We start from the raw sequence: 26,041 nt of genomic DNA, 5'->3' as shown, positions 1-26,041 counted from the left end.
ACTGTATATATGTACCACATCTTTATCCATTCCTCTGTCAATAGGTATTTAGGTTGCTTCCATGTCTTGGCTGTTGCAAATAGTGCTTCAATGAACATTGGGAGGATCTGTTTCTTTTTATGTTTTTTATTGTTTGCTCTATGGATAATAAGGTGCTGTTTCAGGAAGGTAGCAAGCTGTGGCCTAGATTTGTTAGGTGCTGCTATCTCCAAATAGGAACGAAGAACTGGCCTTTGGCTTTAAATCTGTTTTTGGACTCTCTTGCTTATGTTTGAATACATTTGAATGCTTCTTTTGTAGAAAAATAGGATAGCAAAAAGTTTAACTTGTACTACTTGGATTTTATTTTACTTTTGAAGAAAAGTTATTTAAACTATTAAGTAAAAGTAGACGTAATGTTCTCGATTCTGCTACATCAACTGGTCACTTTATATAACTTGATATTAAACTTTGATGCGAAAGTAAGAGTCCAGAAATCTAAACCATTAATGAATTAGGAAAAGTTTTGCTCCACATTCCATATAGTTATTTGAACTAACTGTCCGATTTTTGTTTTGGTGGAAGTAGACAGAAAGTCTAGAATTATATCAAGGCCCCTTCTCCCTTCTGGCTCTGTGGTTTGGCACCGTCTTTTTGTACTGAACAGAAAAGAGTAAACTGTGTGCTCATACAGTCTCTTCCACTCGTTTCCATTCCCAGATCTTCAGGGAGCAGTTGTTTTGATCTGTGCTGTTTCGCTGTTGGGGAAGCACTGTACATGCGGTCATTGAACTTCTGTTCCCACACATGATTGTTTGGCGTTCAGGAAGAAACACAGAAGGAAGCATTGCAGCTGAGGAAGAAGTGGTCCCTAAAGTAAATATCTAGGGTTCTTCTGGGATTCATCCCGGGTCAGGTCACTTCCTTGATCTGCGGAGACCAGAATGGAATCAGGAAGAGCGGCTGACCTCACACAGAGGATGATGGCTCAAACCATCTGCAGGGAAGGCTTTTCTTTGTTTACCTCAGGCTCTTCCTGATTGCTTCTACAGCCCTCTGGGAAGGAAGGCTGGCAGTTCCTGGAATCTGATCGAATTCATTCACCCTCATGTGTGAATGCCTTAGAACCCCATTTTCCCTAGGGGGTTTTCAAAGAGGAAGCTTATTTACCTATAGAATTCTCTAGTGGTTGTATTTAATTAGCTTAATTGGGTGAAATGGAAAAACATATTCCAGCTGATAATAGAGGAAAGCCAGGCAGAGAGATCTTAGCAGCAGAACCTTACCCAGCATTTTCTTCTCAGGATGAACTCCAAAGCTAACCTTCTTTCCTTAACTTCTCTTTTTCAACAACAACAAAGTAAATGTTTTAATGTTTCATGGCAGTGGGAGTGCATTTAGGTGATCAGGGTTGCAGCAGTATTATTTGGGCTTATCTGGGCCAAACTTCAGGTGTAATACTTCGTGCAGGAACATTAGAGAAAATGCAAAAATCAGTCAAAGAGAGGCTCTCAAATCTTAACAAATTTAAATACAAATTGCAACAGTGTGCACCTTTCTTTAAAGGTTAGGAAAGCTGGGTCCTCACCCCTGCTTGGCCACTAACTGTGAACTGAAGAAGGTCCCATGACCCAAGTGGGTCTGCATTTTCTCCTGTACGAAATGATTGGTGCCTGCATTATATTCAGCACAGATTATAACAGAATCTTTATGTGGAAAACCAGGGCTTACAGAGTCTCTGCCTGAGAGTGGACAAAGAATATGAAAGAAAAACCTGTTACTTAAAAACAAAATGTTGCTGTGAAGGTGCTTCTGTCCAGACTAGTTTTGGGTTCTCTGTGGATTTCACATTTCAGTACCCTCTCTGTCCATTATTGCCACAATAATTCAGAGTTAAACATTTAAAACAGGAGTACTCTCAGATTGTAAAATAACTGAACATGACAGCGACACCTACCTTTTTTTGTTTACCTGTAATATCTAATGTAGTAAGTACGATGCCTATAAGATTAATCTTGAGAATTCCAAGTTTTCTATTCGTTCTACATATTGTTACAGCATTGAGTTGGTGAGGGATTTACAAAAAGATACATGTGATCTCAGGCCTTAGGAACCTCTTTTCCGCAGAAGGAGACAACTGCCGAGCAGGGCTGATTTGATAAGTTCACCAGGAGAGTAATACAAGGTACAGAACTGGGGGGTCCAGAGGCCCAGGGATCAATGCCAGATGTGCAGGCTTGTCTTGCAGCAGTTCAGGACCCGTCAGTGAGGTGCTCTGAGTTTTCTCCAGCTGCACCTTGTCATCCAGAAGCAGGAGCTGGTTCATGGTTTGGTGTCCTTGCTGCAGTAGGTAGGAGTGTGACTGGAGAGAGAGAGACCCGGGCGGAGGCTCTCTGCGGAGCGACGCTGCTGGGGCAGGACCCCTCAGGGAAGGAGTGGAGAAGTCTGTAGGAAAGGCAGCTAGACTGACTTGCTCGTTCTTTTAAAAGTGATCAGGCATCTTCATGTCTCAGTGGTCCTTGATTGTTGAAGCGAGTGGGGCACTGTAGGGGTGCCTTCTGAAGCAAAGGAAGTGTTCAGGGCAGTCATCCTTTCTGTCTCCATCACTACGTAGTCATTAATTGGGATTTAAGTGTGTCCTGGAGACTGTATATGTGCCTGTTCCTTCCCAATACAGTGTGTCGTGATGGAAACAGCACAGGATTGTGACTCAAAAGCAGTATCTCAAGAGTCCTGGCTGCCTGTCACCTCTATGAATTTAGGAAAGGTACTTACCTTCGAAGGGCCTGAGTTTCTTGGTCTATGAAATACCAATGACAGAGATAATAACAGTAGCCTTGCCGGGTGCTCTGAGGACCTCATGGGGTGTGGGAAGGCTCTGAGCCCCATCCTATAGCGCTGTACCAGTCATTAAGATCCAGTTAAGCAACTAACCTCCTCATCTTTGTGTTTATTATTTCAGTGGTTCCCTGTCAGACAAGCGATTTCTGTTTACCTCCAATGGTAAGGATCATGCTTTCCTTAAGAATTTGATATTTTAAAATCTTCAGGGGTAGTTTATTCTTCCATACCCCTCAGATGATATAGTTTAAAAGATTAATTTTTTCTTTTCCCCTCAGGTCATGTAGCACCAAGTATGCTGTGACTTAAAAAATACATCAGACAATAAACCCAGTTAACATTAGGAAAAAAAATATTTTTCTTTATAATCTAAAACTTTTGCCAGAAAAAAATGAAAATTTGAAATGACAGTTAAGATAAATTCCTTTATGTTAGATTTTAACAGAAGAACCTTTTGAGCAGTGCAATCTGATTTGTGTGTATCTGGAATGAAGTTATTGAAAATGAATAGCATAAAGGCTTTTTAGCCCCTGTCATGGAATACGTTCTGGGGAAATGTTCTCCCTCACATAAAATAACATATTTCAAGGAGAACAATACAAACATGTCTTCTCTGCCCAGAAGGAGGACTGGCCTTTATCTGCAACCTCCACATTGTCTTGGACATGGTATAGTTAAGCTCTCAGGGGTGATGTTGGGTACAATTAACTGATCTTCAGAGCACCTGACGTACCTGCTCTTCAAGGGTAGAGAGCGTGGAGTCCTCCCTCTGATCAAGTGAGAAGAACCTCAGCATTTTCAGCTTTTAGGACACCTTGTACTTCGTTGAAATCATGGTGAATTTAGATTAGAAAGGAAAATCTACAGTGGGGACAAAGAGATGTCACTTATAGGGGATATAAGGTCCATTAAGAAGAAAAGCAGCAATAGTATCAAGATACCACAGCACCAGCGAGTCAAATGCAAGTCTGAATCATTAAAAAACTAGTAATTAAACAGTTGATTCAATATCAGAATGGAAGTAAATCAACCGAATAATTCTAGGTGAAACGGGGTGCTTTTTTTTTTTTTTTTTTTGGTTTTCATTTTGTGTCTGTATCTGAAATATTTCCCTGCCCTTTTTGTCTAGGTTGCAGCAGATCCTTGAGTTTGGAACCTGACCGGCAAATCAGAGCTTCTTCTTCTTGGGAGTGGATCAATGAGACTGGAGATCAGGTCCGTTGGTCTCCTGGCCAAGCCCGACTTCAGGACCAAGGCCCGTCGTGGGCTTCGGGGGACAGGAGCAAGAACCACAAACGAGAGTGGCTGAGGATAGATTTGGGAGAGAAAAAGAAAATAACAGGTACTGAAACGAGTGCAGTTTCACAAAACAAGATGACTTGCAGTTGAAATTATGTTTTGAATTTGCACAGGTGCCCCCACCTCAGAGTACTCCATGTCTTTTTTTTTTTAATCTTTATTGGAGTATAACTGCTTTACAGTGTTGTGTTAGTTTCTGCTGTACAACAAAGTGAATCAGCTATATGCATACATATATCCCCATATCCCCTCCCTCTTGCGTCTCCCTCCCACCCTCCCTATCCCACCCCTCTAGGTGGTCACAAACCACCGAGCTGATCTCCCTGTGCTATACAGCTGCTTCCCACGAGCTATCTATTTTACATTTGGTGGTGTATATATGTCCATGCTACTCTCTCACTTCGTCCCAGCTTCCCCTTCCCACCCTGTGTCAAGTCCTTTCTCTACATCTGCGTCTTTATTCCTGCCCTGCCACTAAGTTCATCAGTACCGTTTTCTTAGATTCCATACATATGTGTTAGCATACGGTATTTGTTTTTCTCCTTCTGACTTACTTCACTCTGTATGACAGACTCTAGGTCCATCCGCCTCACTACAAATAAGTCAGTTTTGTTCCTTTTTATCGCGAAGTAATATTCCATTGTATATATGTACCACATCTTCTTTATTCATCTGTTGATGGACATTTAGGTTGCTTCCATATCCTGGCTATTGTAAATAGTGCTGCACTGAACATTGGGGTGCATATATCTTTTCGAATTATGGTTTTTCTCAGGGTATATGCCCAGTAGTGGGATTGCTGGGTACTATGCTAGTTCTATTTTTAGTTTTTTAAGGAACCTCCATACTGTTCTCCATAGTGGCTGTATCAATTTACATTGCCACCAACAGGGCAGGAGGGTTCCCTTTTCTCCACACCCTCTCCAGCATTTATTGTTTGTCGATTTTTGGATGATGGCCATTCTGACTGGCGTGAGGTGATACCTCATTGTAGTTTTGATTTGCATTTCTCTAATGATTAGTGATGTTGAGCATCCTTTCATTTGTTTGCTGGCAATCTGTATATCTTCTTTGGAGAAATGTCTGTTTAGGTCTTTTGCCCATTTTTGAATTGGGTTGTTTGTTTTTTTGATATTGAGCTGCATGAGCTGCTTGTATATTTTGGAGATTAATCCTTTGTCAGTTGCTATGTCTTTTTCAAAAGTAACAAACCTTCACATTGTCTCTGTGGGAAGAACCTGTATGCAGGGGGTAAGGATGGATGTGTGGGTGAGAGAGCTGATATCTCCATGCTGAAACCTTTTTATGGCATATTGTCAGTGTGAAAACACTCATCTGTCATCACGTTTCTAAATGCAGATAAGAAAAGCAGGCCTGTAAAATGATTTGCAATTTCAAATGAGAGGGAAAAAAAGAAAAGAAACCTGAAGTTATAATACATGTTGTATAACATATTTTTTAAACTAACCCATAAATAATATTTTCTTATAAGGAATTAGGACCACTGGATCCACACAGTCAAATTTCAACTTTTATGTAAAGAGTTTTGTAATGAACTTCAGAAACAACAACTCCAAGTGGGAGACCTATAAAGGAATTGTGAATAATGAAGAAAAGGTAAGAGACACTCCGGAGGAGGGAACTGAGTAGGAGAGTGGGCCTCCAGATATTTTCATCAGTCCATCAGTGTGTTTCCAAAAACAGATGCACAGCATCAGATTACGCAGCCTTTGAGTGCAAAGCCTTGGATCTTCAATATCAAGCATGTCTATAAAAAAAGCAACAGACATAGAATCCTCACTTTGATTTCATATAACCAGGTGTGAGTAGATTGATAAAGACCTAGAAACGAATAGAATCTTCAGGTAAAGGTTACCTGTTCCTACAGGTGTTTCAGGGCAACTCTAATTTTCGGGACCCTGTGCGGAACAATTTCATCCCTCCCATCGTGGCCAGATATGTCCGCGTTATCCCCCAGACGTGGCACCAGAGGATAGCCTTGAAAGTGGAGCTCCTTGGCTGCCAGATTGCACCAAGTAAGACTCAGGGTGAGTCAGTGAGTTACTGGATTCTGGTCACCTCCTTTCACAAATTGTTGTTATTAATGTGGTCTCTCTAACATCTCTTCTCGCTCAGGTAATGACTCATTGGTGTGGAGCAAAACAAGTCTAAATACTGTTGGTTCAACTAACAGAGAAGATGAGACAATCTTAAAACCCGTCCCCTCTGAAGAAATGCCCAAAGGTAGGGCAGTTATCATTTTGCGGTTTCTTAAGGAATATAACTTGTACTCCAGCCAATAATACGGTAGCTTCAACAACATTCTTTGTTTCTGTGTCATATAAGTGTCTGGGGGCAGATGGTCCAGAGATATCTACACATGTGTAAAATAATCTATGTCCACACTTTTCATTACACTATTGTAAGTAGAAAAGGACTGGAAACAAACACATGTGCCCTTCAAACACTATGTAAATCCTTTATAGAATAATAAAACAATAGCACATCCATACCATGGAATACTCTACAGCCATAAAAAAGCAATGTGTTAGTAATATAGAAAGTTCTCTGAGACACACTGACAACTTAAAAAAATAAGCATGGTACAGAACAGTTTACATAGCACTCGACCATGTGTGTAAAAGGTGGGGTGATACAGCATATATATATATATATATATATATATATATATATATATATATATATTCATCCCAGTATACCTGGAAAAATGTCAAGAAACATAATTTCACATAGAGGAAGAACAGAGGTGGAAGGGAGACATTCCATTCCATACCTTTCTATACTTTTTTTTTCCTTTGCGGTACGCGGGCCTCTCACTGTTGTGGCCTCTCCCGTTGCAGAGCACAGGCTCCAGACGTGCAGGCTCAGCAGCCATGGCTCATGGGCCCAGCCGCTCCGCGGCATGTGGGATCTTCCCGGGCTGGGGCACAAACCCGTGTCCCCTGCATCGGCAGGCGGACTCTCAACCACTGCGCCACCAGGGAAGCCCTGAATCCTCTTTTTGCTTTCCAGTATCAGTAAATGCCTAGCATGTATTCTTGTCCCCCACATGTTAAACCACTGAGGACCTTTCAAATCAGTATTCAGTTTTAGATCATGAAATTTGGTTGCTGTTCATTTCTGCTGTAATATGATGTCTTTTCCCCTTCTTAGGGTTAAACGTCATAACTATTGTTACTCCACTGGTGCTCCTCGTCCTGCTGGTTGCTGGAGTGGGAATCTTTGTAGTCCTTAGAAAGTATGTGACTTCACATTTAAAAAAGGTTTTTCTCTAATTATGTAAACAGTCACAAAAGTTTACTCTTCGTTATGTTCATGTGTAGAAAGCAGCATTACTTCTCCCGAGATAAATGTGAACTTCTATTTTAAAAACAAGTTGGATAGAGGTAGAAAATATCATGTATTATTTTATGAACAGTACTTATCATTTAGAAATCTTTTCAGTGGGATTTTTTGTCTTGATAGGAGGAAGAAGAAAGGAAATCCTTATGGATCAGCTAAGGCTCAGAAAACAGGTTGGTTGAAAAAACTATCTACAGTTTTATTCTGTCCTTGAGGAAGGGACAGAATCTTCTGATTAAAAGCATGATTAGGTGCTTTTAATTAGCAGATCCTGATTAAAACCCACACTTATATGGTTTAAGAAATAAGATCTAATAGCTTTAAGTTAACAAATCTACCCGGAAGGAATATATTGTATCCTGTCTCTTAATTCAGAATCTTCACAGCCAGTTTATTTTTACTTTTGTTCAACATCATCCCATCATTTATCAAAATTAATTATTTTTTTTTGGCAACTGGAATTTACATCACCACGCTGCCTGTCACCAAGGAGAAGTTATAAAATCCCCATCTGTGAACTGGACATTGCCCGGCACTCCTAGCGTCTTCAGGCCTCCACTGTATTTTTCATTCTAGGGAAGGACTAGGCAGGGCGGGTTTCAGAAAATCCTTAGGATGCCCAAGCAATGAGTCAGCTGCAGTCGAGAGAGAGAGAGGGCAGAAGGGCAGGACCCCTGAGAATCTCAAGGACCACCTGGGACTCCACCTCCCTAGGCTCTAAACAGCCAGCTGCATTGACCCCTCACGGTCACAAACACCATGTCAGTGCAGATTAGGGAAAACCATGCCCAGGTGGTCTAACCTAGGGATAATCTGGGACCTGATGGGTACATAAATACATTTTACCCGCAGAGTAGAAAGCATGGTTGGGATGGTGTGTGCTGTTGTTGTTGTGACCTCATCATGCTGTGTCCACCACACACCTGGAGAGCTGTGGTTGTGCATCTGTCACAGTCAGCTGGCAAAAGGCAGCCTGACCTCTGACTTAACCTGGAACCTATGGTGGAGTAAATGTGTTACACTTCTGAGAGATTAGTTTGTTTCATGTTATCTTTATTCCAGACTGTTGGAAGCAGATCAAATATCCCTTTGCCAGGCATCAGTCAGCTGAGTTTACCATCAGCTACGATAATGAAAAGGAGATGACACAAAAGTTGGATCTCGTCACAAGTGATATGGCAGGTAGGTACCAAGTCTCCGTGACCAGGCTGTTAGCCAGGAGGTGCTGCTTATGGGAGAGGGGAGACCAGGAAGAGAAATAAGACCGAAATCTTTTGTTTAGATGGGGTCTAGTAAATCAGTAACGTGTGACGTTTCCTCTCTGTGCTCTGCACAGAGTTACAAAGTGACACTGAACTATTTCCCCAAAAGCCCCATCCAGCCAAGGCTCTTACACCTGCAGGGCCTCTAATGACACCCAGAGCAATGGTCCTGAAGTACCAGTGAAACCTGGAAGCCCTTAGCTAATCTGTTTTTGTTACTAAGGTTTTGATTAAGGCACTAGGAAAAAGGGACTAGAAAGATGAATTGAGCATAGCTCCTGCCCTTGACGAATTGGAGGGAGGAGATGAAGGAATCTGTTAGAATGGCCTCAAGGTCCCTGACAAGCCATTGTTGAGAGTCAAGCTTCTCAAACGATTTGTGAGGAAGGATACAGTTTTTGCCTTTTATTTCTTTAATCCATCAAGGACTAAAATTTTTGTAAAATACAGTATAAATTAGTAAATGAAATGTTTAAAAAGACATAAAATACAAAGCTCTAATTTTCTAATTAGATTCAAGGGGCATAAAATCACTCTCAAATTGCTGCAAGATCTGAACACTTTCTATCCATTTGTGCACTTGTCTCTTTACAGATCTGTCACAAACAGTTCTCAGACAGGTAGGCATCCACAGACCACTGTGAGTAGCACTGCTCTAGCTTTTTGCTACTCAGAGTGTGTTCTAAGGACCGGCAGCAGCATCTGGGAGCTTGCTAGAAATGTGGGCTTTCAGGCCATGCCCCAGGGCTACTGTTATATATGAAAGTCAGAAAGGTACCAATGGAAAGGCTGCTTGACCTGCTTCAGGGGCAATCAGAATCTGTCTTCTTATTCCTTTCCTCGGACAGTTCAAGCTCTGCCTTGGGGATGAGGCGAGGAGAGTGGAGAGCCCCTCTCCTTTCATTCTCCTTCAGCTTCTGGTCCAGCCTCTTCTCCTTCCTCGCTGCGCGGTCCTTCTGGGCACCTGAAACATGCAAGGCCCCACTCTTGCCTCCACTCATCTGCAGTCTCACCCACTACACTCCAGAGCTCCCGGCAGAGCCATTCCTTTCCTTTTAATCTGCTCTGCAGCTCACATCCAGACTTCCCTCCCGGTCCCCAGTAAGTCAGTAATTCTTGCCTGCTGGACATCATATCCTGCAAGTGTCACCAGGTCCTCAGGGGATCCAAAATTGAACCCATCGTTCCTAACCCTTAACCTATGTGCTCTGTGCATTCCTTTTCTAAGTGGCTTCTGAATGGGCATCCCAGTTTTCAGGGCTTAATATCTGGGAGGTGTCCTCTTTGGTCATACCCTCCCTACATCATTGGTGACAAATTCCTCTGATACCTGTCCCCAAAGTGTGGCCTTTCCAGAGCTGCTGCCAGTCCCCTAATTTATGACGTATATGTCTCATTTCTCTGCTTTTTACTTTTTGTTTTTTTTATCTTTCCCTCTTCAGTCTCCCTCCACGGTTACCTCTTCTGCCAGTCTCTAAATTTAGAATCTTTGTAGGTTTCTACAGCGTTAAACCAAACTTCCTAGCAAGGCACTCAGTGCCCTCCATGATCTAGCACATGGATAACAGCTCACACTTGGGACATGTGTTCAAATTCTTGCCCCACTGGCTGCTACCTGTGTAATCTTAGAAAAATTAATCTCTCTCTGCTTCAGTTTTCCATTTGTAAAAGGGAATAATGGTCCCTACCTCATAGTACTTTTTTTCCAGAGGATTTAACTAATTGATATCTTAATGTCATAGAATAGTGCCTGGCACCAAGTAAGGACTCAGTAAAGCTTTGAGCTTTATCCTTATCATTAGCCCAAAACCTATTACTTTGGTCTTCATAGCCTATTAAATTCCTCCATGTCCCTCATGCTCTGGCCACACCACACTCTGTTCATGTTTGTTTAACAGGTTGTTCAATCACTTTTCCCTTTCCTGACAGTGTTACCTCCACCTCCAAAACGTGGCCTTTCAGGAGTCAGCCTAAGGGCTCCCCGTGAGGTTGTTCCCTCCTACCCCTAGGTGTGGTTAGAGGTTAGCTCCGCCTCGCTAGGCTCCTCGGAGCCTTGAGGCTTCCTAAAGCACCTGTGTAGTTATGTAAACCCCTAAGTGTGGCGTCTGTGCCTTTTACATCTTAATCTTTCTCTTCCTGCCCGGTACACGTCAGGCCCTCAGCAGATCACCCCCTCTAGATAGCCGGTTTGTGGGTGTATGGGGGGGGGGGGGAGTGCACAAACGTCTGCCCTTTGGGTTTCAGATTACCAGCAGCCTCTCATGATTGGCACCGGAACGGTCACCAGGAAGGGCTCTACCTTCCGGCCGATGGACACCGAGGCCGATGAGGCGGGGCCGGACGCCGAGGCTAGTGGCCACTACGACTGCCCCCTCCCGGCCGGCCGCCACGAGTACGCCCTGCCCTTGACCAACCCCGAGCCCGAGTACGCCACGCCCATCGTGGAGCGGCACCTGGCCCGGGCTCACACCTTCTCCGCGCGGAGCGGCTACCGCGTGCCGGGGCCCGGGCCGGCGCACAAGCACTCCCTCTCTTCCGGCGCCTTCTCCCCGGCCGCCGGCTACCAGCTGCCGCCGAGCCCCGCGCCCGCAGACCCGGGCTACGACAAGCCCAAGGGCGGCGGCGGCGGCGGCGGCTCAGCCGCGGGGCGCGCCGATCCCGCCTATCAAAAGCCGCAGGTCAACCCCGCGACCAACGCTGCCTACTTGGCCCCCAGAGACTGCCTCAGACCCCTCAACCAGACGGCCATGACCGCTCTGCTGTGAACACACTGTGAATGAAAGCTGCTGTGGTACCGAGCTCCGGGCTGTGCGCGCGAGAGAGAGACTGAGTGCGCGCGCGTATATGGTTTAACAGGATCCTGCGGTGGAGTCGTAGAGGCACCCCCCCCCCCACCACTGTTTACAGAATTGTGCAGCTGGTTTTGTCCTAACCCTTAGGGCGAGCGTCTGTTGGGTTTTATGGGGCTAGAAAAATGAAAGTTTTCAGATGGCATTTTTCATTTCTCTAACTGTGATACCGAGCTGCTTCGGTGTAAAATGTGCAATCTGTACAGAATTGTATTTAACAAGAATTAAAGTAACTTAAGTTTGCTTGCGCAGATTTTGGTTCTACATGGAGGTTATGTAGGAGAATGCAGCTGTTGCAAAAACGTATATAAGAGTATGTTCACTTTTTAAAGATATTTTATCTGATAGTGTGTTAGCAGCAGGTCTGTTTAAACTTAATCTTGTTGTTATTATGGCTCATTTCCTTTCCTTTGATATCGAGAACTAAAAGCATTGTTAACAGTCTTCTCCTGGAAGGAATGAAATTACTTGAAGCAAGAAAAGCACACCAGGGTGGTTGTTTGTTTGCAATTATGACTGTAGATTAAAAAGAACAAACAAACAAAATACACCACCTCAGCAGCTGCCAGTTCCTTAGACTCCACTTCAGGTGGGGATGCTCAGCGCCTGTGAAGGTGTGCAAGGTGCAGGGGGTCTCTGGGGCCTGCAGAGGCCTCGCTGCCCGCAGCCTGTGCGAGCAGGCTCCTGAGCAGCTGGCCTTCACACTGCTCGCTCACCTCAGGCCTGGCAGATACTTGCTTTCACATGCAAGTCTGCCTTTTCAAACTGTCTGCAAAGCCAAATGCTGAGACTTAACGGCAACCAAAACTGCTCTCTCAACAAACTGAATGAAGGTGGCACAGCAATTACGCTGTAAATTACTGTGTCAGATGCTTTTGTACCTCAGATTAAAAATATTGCTGAGGTCAGACACCCACACTTTTCATGACTTTCTTCAGAAATAGCACATCGTACTCTGAAACACAGAGAAGTTACTTGACGTGTTCTTACAAAAGTGACTGAGGCCAAATCTACATAGAGCTTTTCTACTGAGATGGTTGGAAACTGAACTAATTTTGTAAGAAAAAATTTCCCCTCGAGTATGTGTCTGTAATTCCAGATTAGCCCAGACTTCAGCTGTACCTCATGTTCAGTGGTTTTTACCTGAGTTTGCTTTGTGAGTTCATGGTGGGGGGATTTAACCTCTTTTGCCAAAGAGGAAAGTGTATGTTTGTTTGTTTTAATAGAAAATGTGGACCAAAAAGATCCTTTCCCTAAAAATGTATTATAATCCTATTTGCATGACTGACTTTCTGTGAAACATAGATTTTAGAATACTGAGGTGCTGGAAGGTCACAGCAGACTATCTGTGGTTATTGTGGAGGTTAAACCATTTACCTTGTGAGTTTACATGGTTTTCTACAATTACTAATTGCAATAAACTATGCCAAACCAACGTACATACCCCAGTCTCTCACTGGTGTCCTGCTTGCTGGGCTACTGAAGGCACTTGAGGCTTGCTCCATAGAAGTGCAAGTGGTGCAGTGGAAGGAGCATATCTGGCTTCCTCTGGTTGGTCCTAAGTTGGAACTGGGGACAAAAATTATGGAAGCTGTCAGTTATTAATAAAATCTTAGCGATTTGGGGTCGATTGTTTCATGCTTCCTGGATTGTTACAAAAAGTAACAATCCAGTCTACAACTTGTAGACTTCCTACAAGTCTGACTTACAGCAGGCTGCCGGGTTCTGGGCTGGTGACGATGGATGATGAGTTGGTTTCCCGTGCTTACTGCTGTGCACTGCCAGCCACAGTTCCGTTTTTCCTTATGGTATGGCCATGATCCATTTGTATATTCAGTTGGTCACTACATAACCCTAAGCCTCAGTTTCCTCATGTGTAACAAGGATGTGAATGTGCCTTCCTCCAAGGCTTACAGATAAGAATTAATTGTGACAACATTTGGGCTGTATATATTTTTAACATTAAAATATTAGTCCATAAAAACAGACTTCTTTATAGTGGGGCTGTGTCCATCTATCACATTTCTTCCCTGTATACATGATCTAATCATGACAGAAAGTGGGAGAACAGGACTTTGTTTTGGAACACCGCTTCCTCAGAATGGCCTACTGTGTAGCCTAGCATGGGCAGTGGAAAAGTCTGTCTGATACACGCAACACAGCCAAGCTAAACTAGAGGATAAGAGCAGGAAAATACTGTTTTTCTTTTCCACTGTTCTGCAACGTTAGCACATAAGATAAGGCAATTGTCTGTTTTTCTGTTATCAAATCCTATTGGGAGGCAAAGATTGCATTCTGTCACTTTTTACAATTGTGGTGGAAACACATCTGCTCTGACAGACAAGACTATGCAGTCCACAGAGGCTGCTGAAACTGTGCTCTGGGTTCTACTACTATGATTTACACTTGCACCAATATTTATAATCAGCCTAGAAAACCTCTGGAAAGGATGCTAGAGATTTTTCTGTGTTTATCTTACACTGCTTTAGATTCTTAGCAGAAACTAAAATCAAATTTATATTATATGCACAACTATAGACACCATGAATAGCCTTTCATAAAAACATCACCACAAGGCCTTTCATAAATACATACATCAGTTCAGCAATCCAAGTATAGCCACCAGCTTGGCCTCACTATTCTCAAAATGCTTCTCCTGCATTCATTCATGCACCAAATATTTATTAAGGTTCTGAGAGCAGTGCTCATCCTGTACTTACTTGAGTTAAGAGAGAGCACATGCCTAGGCTCTTGCCAGGAACGGGGAGGAGCTGAGTCCCACTAATGAGAAGCTAGGGTTGAATACAGTCCAGCTAGCAGTCCCTCCCCAAAACACAGCCCATCCAGTCACCCAGTGCCCCTCTCAAAGCCACACTGCTGTGTTCATGGCCCGCTACACATCTCTCATCTCCCACTATGGGTCTCTTGCCCAGCCTCTCCCTATTTTGGGAATAAATTCCCTTAGAGGCTTTAAAGATTTCTCACTCTGCTTTTTGGTATTCTGCAATTTTACCACTTTGTGTGGGGCTATAAATTCATTTGTATTCACTTGGGACTTGTGCTTCTAGAATCTTAGGATTCATCTTTATCAACTGTGAAAAGTCTCAGCCCCCTTTTTCCAATACTACTTGCCTCTTTGCTGTTCTCTTTATTCAGTCCTGGAATTCCTGTTGGATGCTCATTGGACCTTCTCATTCTATCCCCCAGGTCTCTTCATCCCTCTTACTTTCCATCTCATTATCGTTCTGTGCTGCGTTCTAGGTAAATTCCTGAAAGACAACATGGCACAGTTGTTGAGTGCATGGTGGACAAGGCACCAGAACTTCTCTGCACCTGTTTCCTTGCTTGTTACCTGGGGGAAAAAAATACTCTCCCCCTACCTATGGCTGTTATAAAGATTAAATGAAGCTTTCAGAGCACCGTCTGGCCCACATGAAGCACTGTATAAGATTACATATTACACTCCAGTTTACTAATTCTCAGTTCTGCTATCTAATCGGCTGTTTAATCATTGAGGTTTTAATGTCAATTATAAAAAAATTTCTGGACGGTCTGCTGATTCTTTTTCAAGTCTTCCCTTTTCTACACTGTCTTGGTATTTTCTTTGGCTTTGATTCCTTCTTTTAATCATTTGAAACCTACTAATTTTACTTTCTCTTTGATTTTTCTGTTATCTTCATCTCATTTAGAGTAAAAGCCAAAGTCTGTGCAGTGATAAGGCTCTGTCAACACTGTCCAGTAAAACTTTTGCAAGAATGGAAATACTCCCTGAGCTGCTCAGTAGGGTAGCCACCAGCCACCTGTGTCTATGGAGCACTTGAAATGTGGCTGGAGTGACTGAGGAATACATTTTTAATTGCTGAATTTTCATTTATTTAAATGTAGATGGCCACGTGTGGCTACTGTGTTGTACAGGACAAATCTGTGATCTGCACCCGCCATCATGCTGTCACCTCTCTGACCTCATCTCCCACTTCTCCCACCTTGTTTACCCCATGCCAGCCACGTGGGCCCTCTGGCTATCACCTACACGTGCACTTGCTGTTCTCTTCCTGGGAAGCTCTTCCCCTGGATGGCTGCACGGCTTGTCCTTTTACCTCTGTCAAGTCTGTACTCCACTGAAACCTCCACAACCTCTTCCTTCCTCTCCCTGGCAGAAAACTGCACATTTCTCCTCTAACATATTTTCTATCTCCTTTCCTACTTTACTTTTCTCCTTAATGTGTGTCACTAATCCGGCACAGTTTTGTTTTCTTGCTTATTATCTGACTCTGCCACTAGACCACATCCCATGAGGGGAATGACTTTTACCTGTTTTGTTCCCTGCATACTCCCAGCACCTAGGACAGTGTTCAACAAGTATTTGCTCAGTGAATGAACAAGCAGAAGTTCTTGAGGCTCTGTCCTGTTTGTTGTTTCTACCGACTCTTGTTTGTGATGGTTTGTGTCTTTGTGTGGTCTCAGACTTTTGATTGTGAGCCATCCCTCAGCAGGGCTTTTTCCTCCTTGTGAAAACTTCATGACAATGTCCTTTCTGAGGGGTTTCGAATTTGTATCTGTCAGGTACACCAGGTAGGTCTGCCAGATAAAATACAGGATACCCAGTTAAGTTTGAATTTCAGATAAAAAAACAAATAATTCTTTAGTTCAAGTATGTTCTGTGCAATGGGACAGATTTATACTAAAAAAGTATTCATGTCCTTTAACTTTTATTTGCTAAATCTGGCAACCCTAATACCAGGAGTATCACCCACCCTGCACCGGTTTGTATTTTAACTTTTGGATTGGCGGTTCCTATACTGAAAGTTTAGACCCAAGCCTGTGTGCAGCACAGCCCCCTGGTTTTAATTCCTCAGGGGAGACTGCCCTTGTCACCCAGGGTCATTCATTCATCCTTTGTTGTCTTATTGGGCAGATTTTTTTAGGTTCACTCTTTCACTGTTCCTGCCATGCCTAACCCCAAATCTTGTTTCCTATCTCTTCCTGGAGGTTAAATACCCAGCATCTAAGGAAATGAAACCCTCCCCAACCCCAGGATGCCCAGAGCCTCAGCTCTAGTCAGTGCTTGTCACTCTACTTGTCAGTTTCTTCTTTGATTCTGATACCTGGGTATTTCCCTTTATTTCTTAAGATTAGCTGGGCCTTTTAAAGAATTCTGATTTTATTTTACTCAGGAATTCATAGACAGTTTTTCTTATCTAGTCTGCCATCTTGGAATAATACCTCCCCAACAGACAGAAGATATCATATTTTTTGCAAATATCACAGGCTTTAGAACCATATAGAACTCAGGTTTAACCTGGGATTTAATCTTTTTAAATACATGATTTCAGGCACATTATACTGGTGTTAAATTAAACAAGGAGGACATGAGACTGATGTGGCTCTAATGCCATGGCAGCCTAGGTAAGCAAACCAAAATCTAAGCCTGTAAATAACTCAAGGTTATGAAATGGAAAGCTAAGGACAACCAATCACAAATAGCGAACTAGTCTTTACGCTGTAGACAATCAAAGAATTTCCTTTCTTTGCTTCCATACTTTCTCTAATAAGTCTTTCTTCTGGCTCCTTTGGTGGAGTGCTCCTAACTACTTCCAGCTTGTCTTTACCCAATTAGAATCCATAAATGCTCAAACTCTTAAAAATTTTAATATGCCTCGGTGTATCTTTTTTTTTTTTTTTTTTTTAAGAAGATGTTGCGAGTAGGAGTTTTAGTAATTTATTTATTTATTTTTGCTGTGTTGTGTCTTCGTTTCTGTGCGAGAGCTTTCTCTAGTTGTGGCAAGCAGGGGCCACTCCCTATCGTGGTGCGTGGGCCTCTCACCATCGCGACCTCTCGTTGCAGAGCACAGGCTCCGGACGCGCAGGCTCAGGAGCTGTGGCTCACGGGCTCAGTTCCTCCGCGGCATGTGGGATCCTTCCAGACCAGGGCTCGAACCCGTGTCCCCTGCATTAACAGGCAGACTCTCAACCACTGCACCACCAGGGAAGCCCAACCTCAGTGTATCTTTTAACACTGGTGATTTCTAAACCCACTTCTTAATCCCTAAAGTGGAAAGGATTATAAAAGGGCTGTTGTGGGGGCTTCCCAGGTGGCGCAGTGGTTGAGAGTCCGCCTGCAGATGCAGGGGACACGGGTTCGTGCCCCGGTCCGGGAAGATCCCACATGCCGCGGAGCGGCTGGCCCCGTGAGCCATGGCCGCTGAGCCTGCGCGTCCGGAGCCTGTGCTCTGCAACGGGAGAGGCCGCAGCAGTGAGAGACCGCGTACCGCCAAAAAAAAAAAAAAAAAAAAAAAAAAGGTGGGGGGGAGGCTGTTGTGAAGACTAATTATATCAGTGTTTTGCATAAACAGGTGATCAATAAATACTGCCTCCTTTTCTTTCTGCCCAATCTGAAGTCTAAATTGTCTTCCAACACCATTTCTTTTAGTCCTTTTCAAGTGGAGGCTGCCTTTTCTCTTCAACTATCCCACAATGCACACCTTCCTCCTGATTCCCACTTCCCCATCCACTCTCTTTCAGCCCCATGCAAAACTCTCTGCCTTTATGATACTCGTGCCGGCTAGCTCTACCACCTTTTCTTCTCCGTGTGTCCCCTAATATCTTCCAAGCCATTTTCCCCATTGACTGAGGACTGCCACCTAGCTCAATTCTCCGTTTTTCCTCTGTTAATCATGTTGAACAGTTCAGTGTCCAACATGGTCACTTGTATGATTTTTTGACATTTACTCTAGAAACCTGCAGTTCACTTAAACCACCTCCACACACGTCCATACTTGTTATCAGCAAGAACTCCAGCTCTGAAATCTTAATAATTCTGTCTCTGCTCAAAACCTCCAATTCTTCTGATTCCTCACCTTTTATACTACTTATTCATTGATCTCATTAAGAGATTTAATTTAATTTCTTTAATGCCTAGATCCAGTCATTTTCCTCTGGTTGCTAAGCTTTTTCAGTTGCCTCTTCTTCCCCATCCATCACTTGAACTGTCTTGTCTGGGCATTTTCACTCTATAGTCTCTCCTGGACTGCCAAACCTGAGGCCCCGACAACGTAAGTGCCCTTCAGGAAACCATCTTCACATCTCCATCACCGCAGCAGAAAAACACTGTGTAACTATTCACACAGGGGCTCTTACCAATTCCCAGTTTCCAATTTACCTGGGGCTCATTACTCCTCAACCCTTTCACTTATCTTGGATCCACTTCTTTTTCCATCTCTCAGCAGCTATTCCAAAGCAATGCCACTCTGCACAGTTTCCCTTTACTCTGAGATCTTGCCACCTCCTTCACCTAGGAAAGTCATTAAAATCAGATCCTACAACTACCTGTCCATCCCTCTTCCCACAAAAAGCTGTATCTACTCCAATCCTTCCCTCCTGTGTCGATGGAAAAGGTGTTTGAAACCTTCACCCACTGCCTCTCCCTCACCTCTGATTTCCCTCCAATTATTTCCATTTCCCTTATTTTCAACTTCTCCCTCTGAACTGGTATCTTCCTCTTGACCTATAAACTTGTTCAAATCTCACATATGTAAAGAACTCTCCCTTAATATCCCAAGCCCTTCTAATTACCTGTCCTCTTTCTTCCAAGAGCGATCTAAGCCTAGAATTTTCATATGCTTTATCTCCCATTCTTTTTTCTAATGGAATTTTTATTTTCTATAATAACCCTTTCCATTTGTTCAAGCCTTCTTTTGCATCCTTTCAGGGCATTTTAAATGGTCTTCATATTACTAGTACAAATTTTTGGTTTAATTTATGCTTAGGTGTTTTTTGTTGTCATTGTAAATGATCCCACGCCCCTCCTTTTATATATCAAGAACCACTATGGCCCTAGTGGAAAAAAGCATGAATTCTGGGACTAGCCTGCCTGGGTTCAAATTCTGCTCTAGTTGTGTGACCAAGAAAATGTTATTTTACCTCCATCTGACTCCATTTCCTTATTTCTAAATGAAGATCATAATAGTATATACCTCATGGGGTTATGGTGAACACTGCAAGAGTTAATACATGTAAAACCTTTAGAACAGTGCCTGACCCACGATAAGCACTATGTTGGTATTAGCAGTTACAGACATATATATTTGAATATATAATTAATTTTTTGTCCTGATTGATTTGTTTACACACTGCTCCTTTACTAAATTCCTTATTTCTAGTAGTTTTTAGTTGATTTAGTTTTTTGGGAATGTGATCATGATGTCTGCAAATAGTGCTGATGCAACCTCCTTTAAAATACTTATATGTACATTTAATTCCTCCAGTGCCATATTAAATGCTTCTAGTATCTCCCTACTCAACATGATGCTGGCTTTGGGGCATAGATTATGTTGGGGTATATGTTATTAGATTATGGCCCTTTTTTCCCCTCACCAAGAATGGGTATTGAATTTGACCAATGCCTTTTCAGCATCTATGGAATTAGAAGCAAATGATTTTCTTCCCTAGGATCCCTCTCTAGACCCAGCCAAATGATTAATTATACCAATAGATGCCCTAACATTAAACATTTGGTTATGGCATATGAGTCTATTAAACTGCTGCTGAATTCACAGTGATAACATTTTATTTAGAATTTTTGCATTAATATTCTTTTTCAAGATACCCTTTCAATTTTTTCTTTGTGCCAATCCTTATCAGGTTTTTTTAGCTTGACAAAAACAATTTAGAAGTTTTCTTCTCTTCCTAGGTTCTTCGCTTGCTAGGCATTAGAATTATCTGCCCTTTAAAGGTTTAGTAGTATTGCCCTGTGAAACTATATATTGGAGTAATTTGTCAGGGTTGGCAGCAATCTGACCATTTTTTTCCTAGAGAAATCTGTTTAGATTTTAAAACTTCAGTTTGGGTAAATTGTATTCTCTTAGAAAAGTTTTCAAATTTATTCATATGGAATTAAACAAAACAGTCTTTTGTTATCCTTTTAGTTCCCTCTGCTTTTATGGCTATTTCTCCCTTATTTCCTATTTTGTGCATTTGCCTTTAGTACTCTCCTTTTTATGACTGGTATAGCCAACAGTTTGTCTTTTTCCCCTGAAAAATCAGTTTTTAATTTTTTTTTTAGTTCTACTATTTTCCCACTTTCAGAAGCTGATAATCCACTTGTTACAGCCATAGGCAGAAGTAAAATGCCCTTAACAATGGTGAGGATGACAATAGGAAGGCACCTAGTGACAATGACACTTCCCTGAATGTCACAAACATTGCTTACTAAAGAACTGGGAACCGTAGGCAGGCGCGCGCACACACACATACATACACACACACACACACAGAGAACATTCGTGTGGGGGAGGAAGGGGAATGCTATAGTCTCAAGGATGGAGGACTCTACTTGTAACCTCAGAAGTTCTTGCATTCTAACAGTCACTCAACTACAAAGAAACTATTTCTACTGAAATCCAGGGCAGGTCAACCATCATTTTTAAAAATCAAAACAGCTGGACTTCCCTGGTGGCACAGTGGTTAAGAATCCACCTGCCAATGCAGCGGACACAGGTTCGAGCCCTGGTCCAGGAAGATCCCACATGCTGCGGAGCAACTAAGCCCATGTGCCACAACTACTGAGCCTGCACTCTAGAGCCAAAAGCCACAACTACTGAGCCCACATGCCACAACTACTGAAGCCTGCGTGCCTAGAGCCCATGCTCCACAACAAGAGAAGCCACTGCAATGAAAAGCCTGTGCACCACAACAAAGAGTAGCCCCTGCTGGCCACAACTGGCGAAAGCCCACGTGCAGCAATGAAGACCTAACGCAGCCAAAACATAAATAAATTCATTAATTAAAAAAAAAATCAAAACAGAATCAATCCTAGGCTTCATCAAACCTTGCACTATTTAAGAGAACTAAAAATAATTATTGGGAGAGCAAGACTGAAAAACCAACAATTTCATCTGTATTTCCCTTTTCCCTCTTTGAATATGGCCTATTAAAGATAAACCAAGAGATGGATTTGAGTTCTGCCTCTGACACTTACTAGGTGTGTGACCCTGGAAAGTAATATCTTTCCTAGTTCTCAGTTTGTTCATCCTCATAATAAACGTTATTTTTTTTTATAATCTTTATAAAGCCTTCCAGCTCTTAACAATAGGTGGCAGTAAAATATCACATTTGGAATCTTCTGCCCCCTGCTGGCATTTTAGCAAATTGCAAATTTTACCTTTCCAAAGCATTTACGTTGTTTTACTTTCTGTGTATCTAATTTTCCTTCTTATAGTCCATTCATCTATCATCCCTAGCCTATCAAAGGCTAAGGCTTTCTTTTATAACCAAATACCCTCTTTAACTTGAACTTTAAAACAATCTTGTTACTTTTGCTGTTTAAATCTTCCTTCTCTCCTAGTTTCTTTGAAAGTTTTCTTGCAATCTCCACTATTGTGAGGGACTTTAATAATTTTCTTATGGTTCTATTTTTACTTTATAAATTTTGAGGCTAGTTAAAATTGGCATATACAAGATTAGCATTATTTTCACATTGGAATGTGAAGTAGCAGGATACAAAATTAATATACAGAAATCTGTTGTATTTCTTTACACTAACAATGAAACATCAGAAAGAGGAAGTAAAAAAAAAAAATCCCATTTAAAATCACATCAAAAAACCCAAAAAACCCAAAACCTAGGAATAAATTTAACCAAGCAGGTGAAAGACCTATAAGCAGAAAACTATAAAACATTGATAAAGGAAACTGAAGATGATTCAAAGAAATGGGAAGATATCCCATGCCCCTGGATTGGAATAATTAATATTGCTAAAATGGCTATACTACCCAAAGCAATCTACAGATTTACTTATTTTTTTATACAGTAGGTTCTTATTAGTCATCAATTTTATACACATCAGCGTATACATGTCAATCCCAATCGCCCAATTCATCACACCACCATCCCCACCCACCCACCGCTTTCCCCACTTGATGTCCATACGTTTGTTCTCTACATCTGTGTCTTTATTTCTGCCCTGCAAACCAGTTCATCTGTACCATTTTTCTAGATTCCACATATGTGCGTTAACATACGATATTTCCTTATTTCTTTCTGACTTACTTCACTCTGTATGACAGGCTCTATCTAGGTCCATCCATGTCTCTACAAATGACCCAATATCATTTCTTTTTATGGCTGAGTAATATTCCATTGTATATATGTACCACATCTTCTCTATCCATTTGTCTGTCGATGGGCATTTAAGATGCTTCCAGGACCTGGCTACAGTGCTGCAATGAACAATGGGGTGCAGGTGTCTTTGAATTATGGTTTTCTCTGTGTATATGCCCAGTAGTGGGATTGCTGGATCATATGGTAATTCTATTTTTAGTTTCTTAAGGAACCTCCATACTCTTTTCCATAGTGGCTGTATCAATTTACATTCCCACCAACAGTGCAAGAGGGTTCCCTTTTCTCCACACCCTCTGCAGCATTTGTTGTTTGTAGATTTTCTGATGATGACTATTCTAACCGGTGTGAAGTGATACCTCATTGTAGTTTTGATCTGCATTTCTCTAATAATTAGTGATGTTGAGCAGCTTTTCATGTGCACCTTGGCCATTTGTATGTCTTCTATGGGGAAATGTCTATTTAGGTCTTCTGCCCATTTTTTGACTGGGTTGTTTGTTTTTTCAATATTGAGCTGCATGAGCTGTTTTAATATTTTGGAGATTACTCCTTTGCTGATTCGTTTGCAAATATTTTCTCCCATTCAGAGGGTTATCTTTTTGTCTTGTTTATAGTTTCCTTTGCTGGGCAAAAGCTTTTAAGTTTCATTAGGTCCCATTTGTTTATTTTTGTTTTTATTTCCATTACGCTAGGAGGTGGGTCAAAAAAGATCTTGGTGTGATTTATGTCAAAGAGTGTTCCTCCTATGTTTTCCACTAAGAGTTTTATAGAGTCTGGTATTACATTTAGGTCTTTAATCCATTTTGATTTTATTTTTTCTGTATGATGTTAGGGAGTGTTCTAATTTCATTTTTTTACATGTAGCTGTCCAGTTTTCCCAGCATCACTTATTGAAGAGACTGTCTTTTCTCCATTGTATATCCTTCCTTTGTCATTAGTTGACCAGAGATGTGTGGCTTTACCTCTGGGCTTTCTATCCTGTTCCATTGATCTATATTTCTGTTTTTGTGCCAGTACCATACAGTTTTGATTACTGTAGCTTTGTAGTATTAGTCTGAAGTCAGGGAGCCTGATTCCTCTAGCTCCGATTTTTTCCCTCAAGATTGCTTTGGCTATTCGGGGTCTTCTGTGTTTCCATACAAATTTTAAGATTTTTTGTTCTGGTTCTGTGAAAAATGCAATTGGTAATTTGATAGAGATTGCACTGATCTCTGGACTGCATTGGGTAATATATTCATTTTCACAATATTGATTCTTCCAATCCAAGAACATGGTATATCTCTCCATCTGTTTGTGTCATCTTTGATCTCTTTCATCAGTGTCGTATAGTTTTCCGAGTACACGTCTTTTACCTCCTTAGGTAGGTTTATTCCTAGGTATTTCATTCTTTTTGTTGCAATGGTAAATGGGATTGTTTCCTTAATTTCTCTTTCTGATATTTTGTTGTTAGTGTATAGGAATGCAAGAGATTTCTGTGCATTAATTTTGTATCCTGCAACTTTACCAAATTCACTGATCTAGTAGTTTTCTGGTGGCATCTTTAGGATTCTCTAAGTATAGTATCATGTCATCTGCAAACAGTGATAGGTTTACTTCTTCTTTTCCAATTTGTATTCCTTTTATTTCTTTTTCTTCTCTGATTGTTGTGGCTAGGATTTCCAAAACTACGTTGAATAACAGTGGCAAGAGTGGACATCCTTGTCTTGCTCCTGATCTTAGTGGAAATGGTTTCAGTTTTTCACCATTGAGAATGATGTTTGCTGTGGGTTTGTCATATACAGCTTTTATTAGGCTGAGGTAGGTTCCCTCTATGCCCACTTTCTGGAGAGTTTTTATCATAAATGGGTGTTGAATTTTGTCAAAAGCTTTTTCTGCATCTATTGAGATTATATGGTTTTTATTCTTCAATTTGTTAATATGGTGTATCACATTGATTGATTTGCGTATATTGAAGAATCCTCGCATCCCCAGGATAAATCTCACTTGCTCATGGTGTATGATCCTTTTAATGTATAGTTGGATTCTGTTTGCTAGTATTTTGTTCAGGACTTTTGCATCTATATTCGTCAGTGATATTGGTGTGTAATTTTCTTTTTTTGTAGTATCTTTGTCTGGTTTTGGTATCGGGGTGATGGTGGCCTCATAGAATGAGTTTGGGAGTGTTTCTTCCCTTGCAATTGTTTGGAAGAGTTTGAGAAGGATGGGTGTTAGCTCTTCTCTAAATGTTTGATAGAATTTACCTGTGAAGCCATCTGGTCCTGGACTTTTGTTTGTTGGAAGATTTTTAATCACAGTTTCAATTCCATTACTTGTGATGATGGGTCTGTTCATATTTTCTATTTCTTCGTGGTTCAGTCTTGGAAGGTTATACCTTTCTAAAATTTGTCCATTTCTTCCAGGTTGTCCATTTTATTGGCATAGAGTTGCTTGTAGTAGTCTTGTGATGCTTCGTATTTCTGTGGTGTCCATTGTAACTTCTCCTTTTTCATTTCTAATTTTATTGATTTGAGTCCTCTCCCTCTTTTTCTTGATGAGTCTGGCTAAAGGTTTATCAATTTTGTTTATCTTCTCAAAGAACCAGCTTTTAGTCTTATTGATCTTTGCTATCGTTTTATTTGTTTCTATTTCGTTTATTTCTGCTCTGACTTTTATGATTTCTTTCCTTCTACTAACTTTCAGTTTTGTTTGTTCTTCTTTCTCTAGTTCCTTTAGGTGTAAGGTTAGATTGTTTATTTGAGATTTTTCTTGTTTCTTGAGGTAGGATTGTATTGCTATAAACTTCTCTCTTAGAACTGTTATTGCTGCATCCCATAGGTTTTGGATTGTCGTGTTTTCATTGTCATTTGTCTCTAGGTATTCTGTGATTTCCTCTTTGATTTCTTCAGTGATCTCTTGGTTATTTAGTAATGTATTGTTTAGCCTGCATGTGTTTGTGTTTTTTATGGTTTTTTCCCCATAATTTATTTCTAATCTTACAGCGTTTGGTCGGAAAACACGCTTAATATGATTTCAATTTCCTTAAATTTACCAAGGCTTGATTTGTGACCCAAGATGTGATCTATCCTGGAGAATGTTCCATATGCACTTGAGAGAAAGTGTAATCTGCTGTTTTTGGATGGAATGTCCTATAAATATCAATTAAATCTATCTGGTCTATTGTGTCATTTAAAGCTTGTGTTTCCTTATTAATTTTCTGTCTGGATGATCTGTCCATTGATATAAGTGAGGTGTTAAAGTCCCCCACTATTATTGTGTTACGGCCAATTTCCTCTTTTATAGCTGTTAGCATTTGCCTTAGGTGCTCCTATGTTGGGTGCATATATAATTGTTATA

General features: G+C 41.5%; 1 protein-coding gene and 1 long non-coding RNA gene across 7 annotated transcripts in view; one reads left to right on the top strand and one right to left on the bottom strand.

Moving 5' to 3' along the window:
- The window catches only part of DCBLD1 (discoidin, CUB and LCCL domain containing 1), a 68,859-nt gene extending 55,823 nt beyond the window's left edge, over positions 1 to 13,036 (top strand). For 2 of the 6 annotated variants that reach the window (XM_027087810.1, XM_027087844.1), the window contains 9 exons: positions 2,942 to 2,982; positions 3,950 to 4,162; positions 5,612 to 5,736; positions 6,008 to 6,167; positions 6,256 to 6,363; positions 7,294 to 7,378; positions 7,585 to 7,655; positions 8,545 to 8,664; positions 10,989 to 13,036. In XM_027087810.1, the coding sequence (XP_026943611.1) occupies positions 2,942 to 2,982; positions 3,950 to 4,162; positions 5,612 to 5,736; positions 6,008 to 6,167; positions 6,256 to 6,363; positions 7,294 to 7,378; positions 7,585 to 7,655; positions 8,545 to 8,664; positions 10,989 to 11,509 (1,444 nt within the window). In that variant the 3' untranslated portion in view covers positions 11,510 to 13,036. Of the gene's footprint in view, positions 1 to 2,941; positions 2,983 to 3,949; positions 4,163 to 5,611; positions 5,737 to 6,007; positions 6,168 to 6,255; positions 6,364 to 7,293; positions 7,379 to 7,584; positions 7,656 to 8,544; positions 8,665 to 10,988 lie in introns of those variants that run through there. The other 4 variants (XM_027087835.1, XM_027087818.1, XM_027087824.1 and 1 more) reach the window with 4 other exon arrangements.
- LOC113610071 (uncharacterized) lies at positions 1,946 to 13,162 on the bottom strand. The gene is made up of 2 exons (XR_003428938.1): positions 13,038 to 13,162; positions 1,946 to 3,681 (listed from the first exon to the last, which is right to left on the bottom strand). It is a non-coding gene; the product is annotated as an uncharacterized LOC113610071 (long non-coding RNA).
- Positions 13,163 to 26,041: the final 12,879 nt, after the last annotated feature.

The sequence above is a fragment of the Aethalodelphis obliquidens genome, unplaced genomic scaffold, assembly GCF_003676395.1.
Source record: "Aethalodelphis obliquidens isolate GAN/ISIS:26980383/991018 unplaced genomic scaffold, ASM367639v1 scaffold3, whole genome shotgun sequence".
In the NCBI taxonomy this organism is placed as follows: Eukaryota; Metazoa; Chordata; class Mammalia; order Artiodactyla; family Delphinidae; genus Aethalodelphis; species Aethalodelphis obliquidens.
This window is presented reverse-complemented; position numbering and strand designations above follow the sequence as displayed.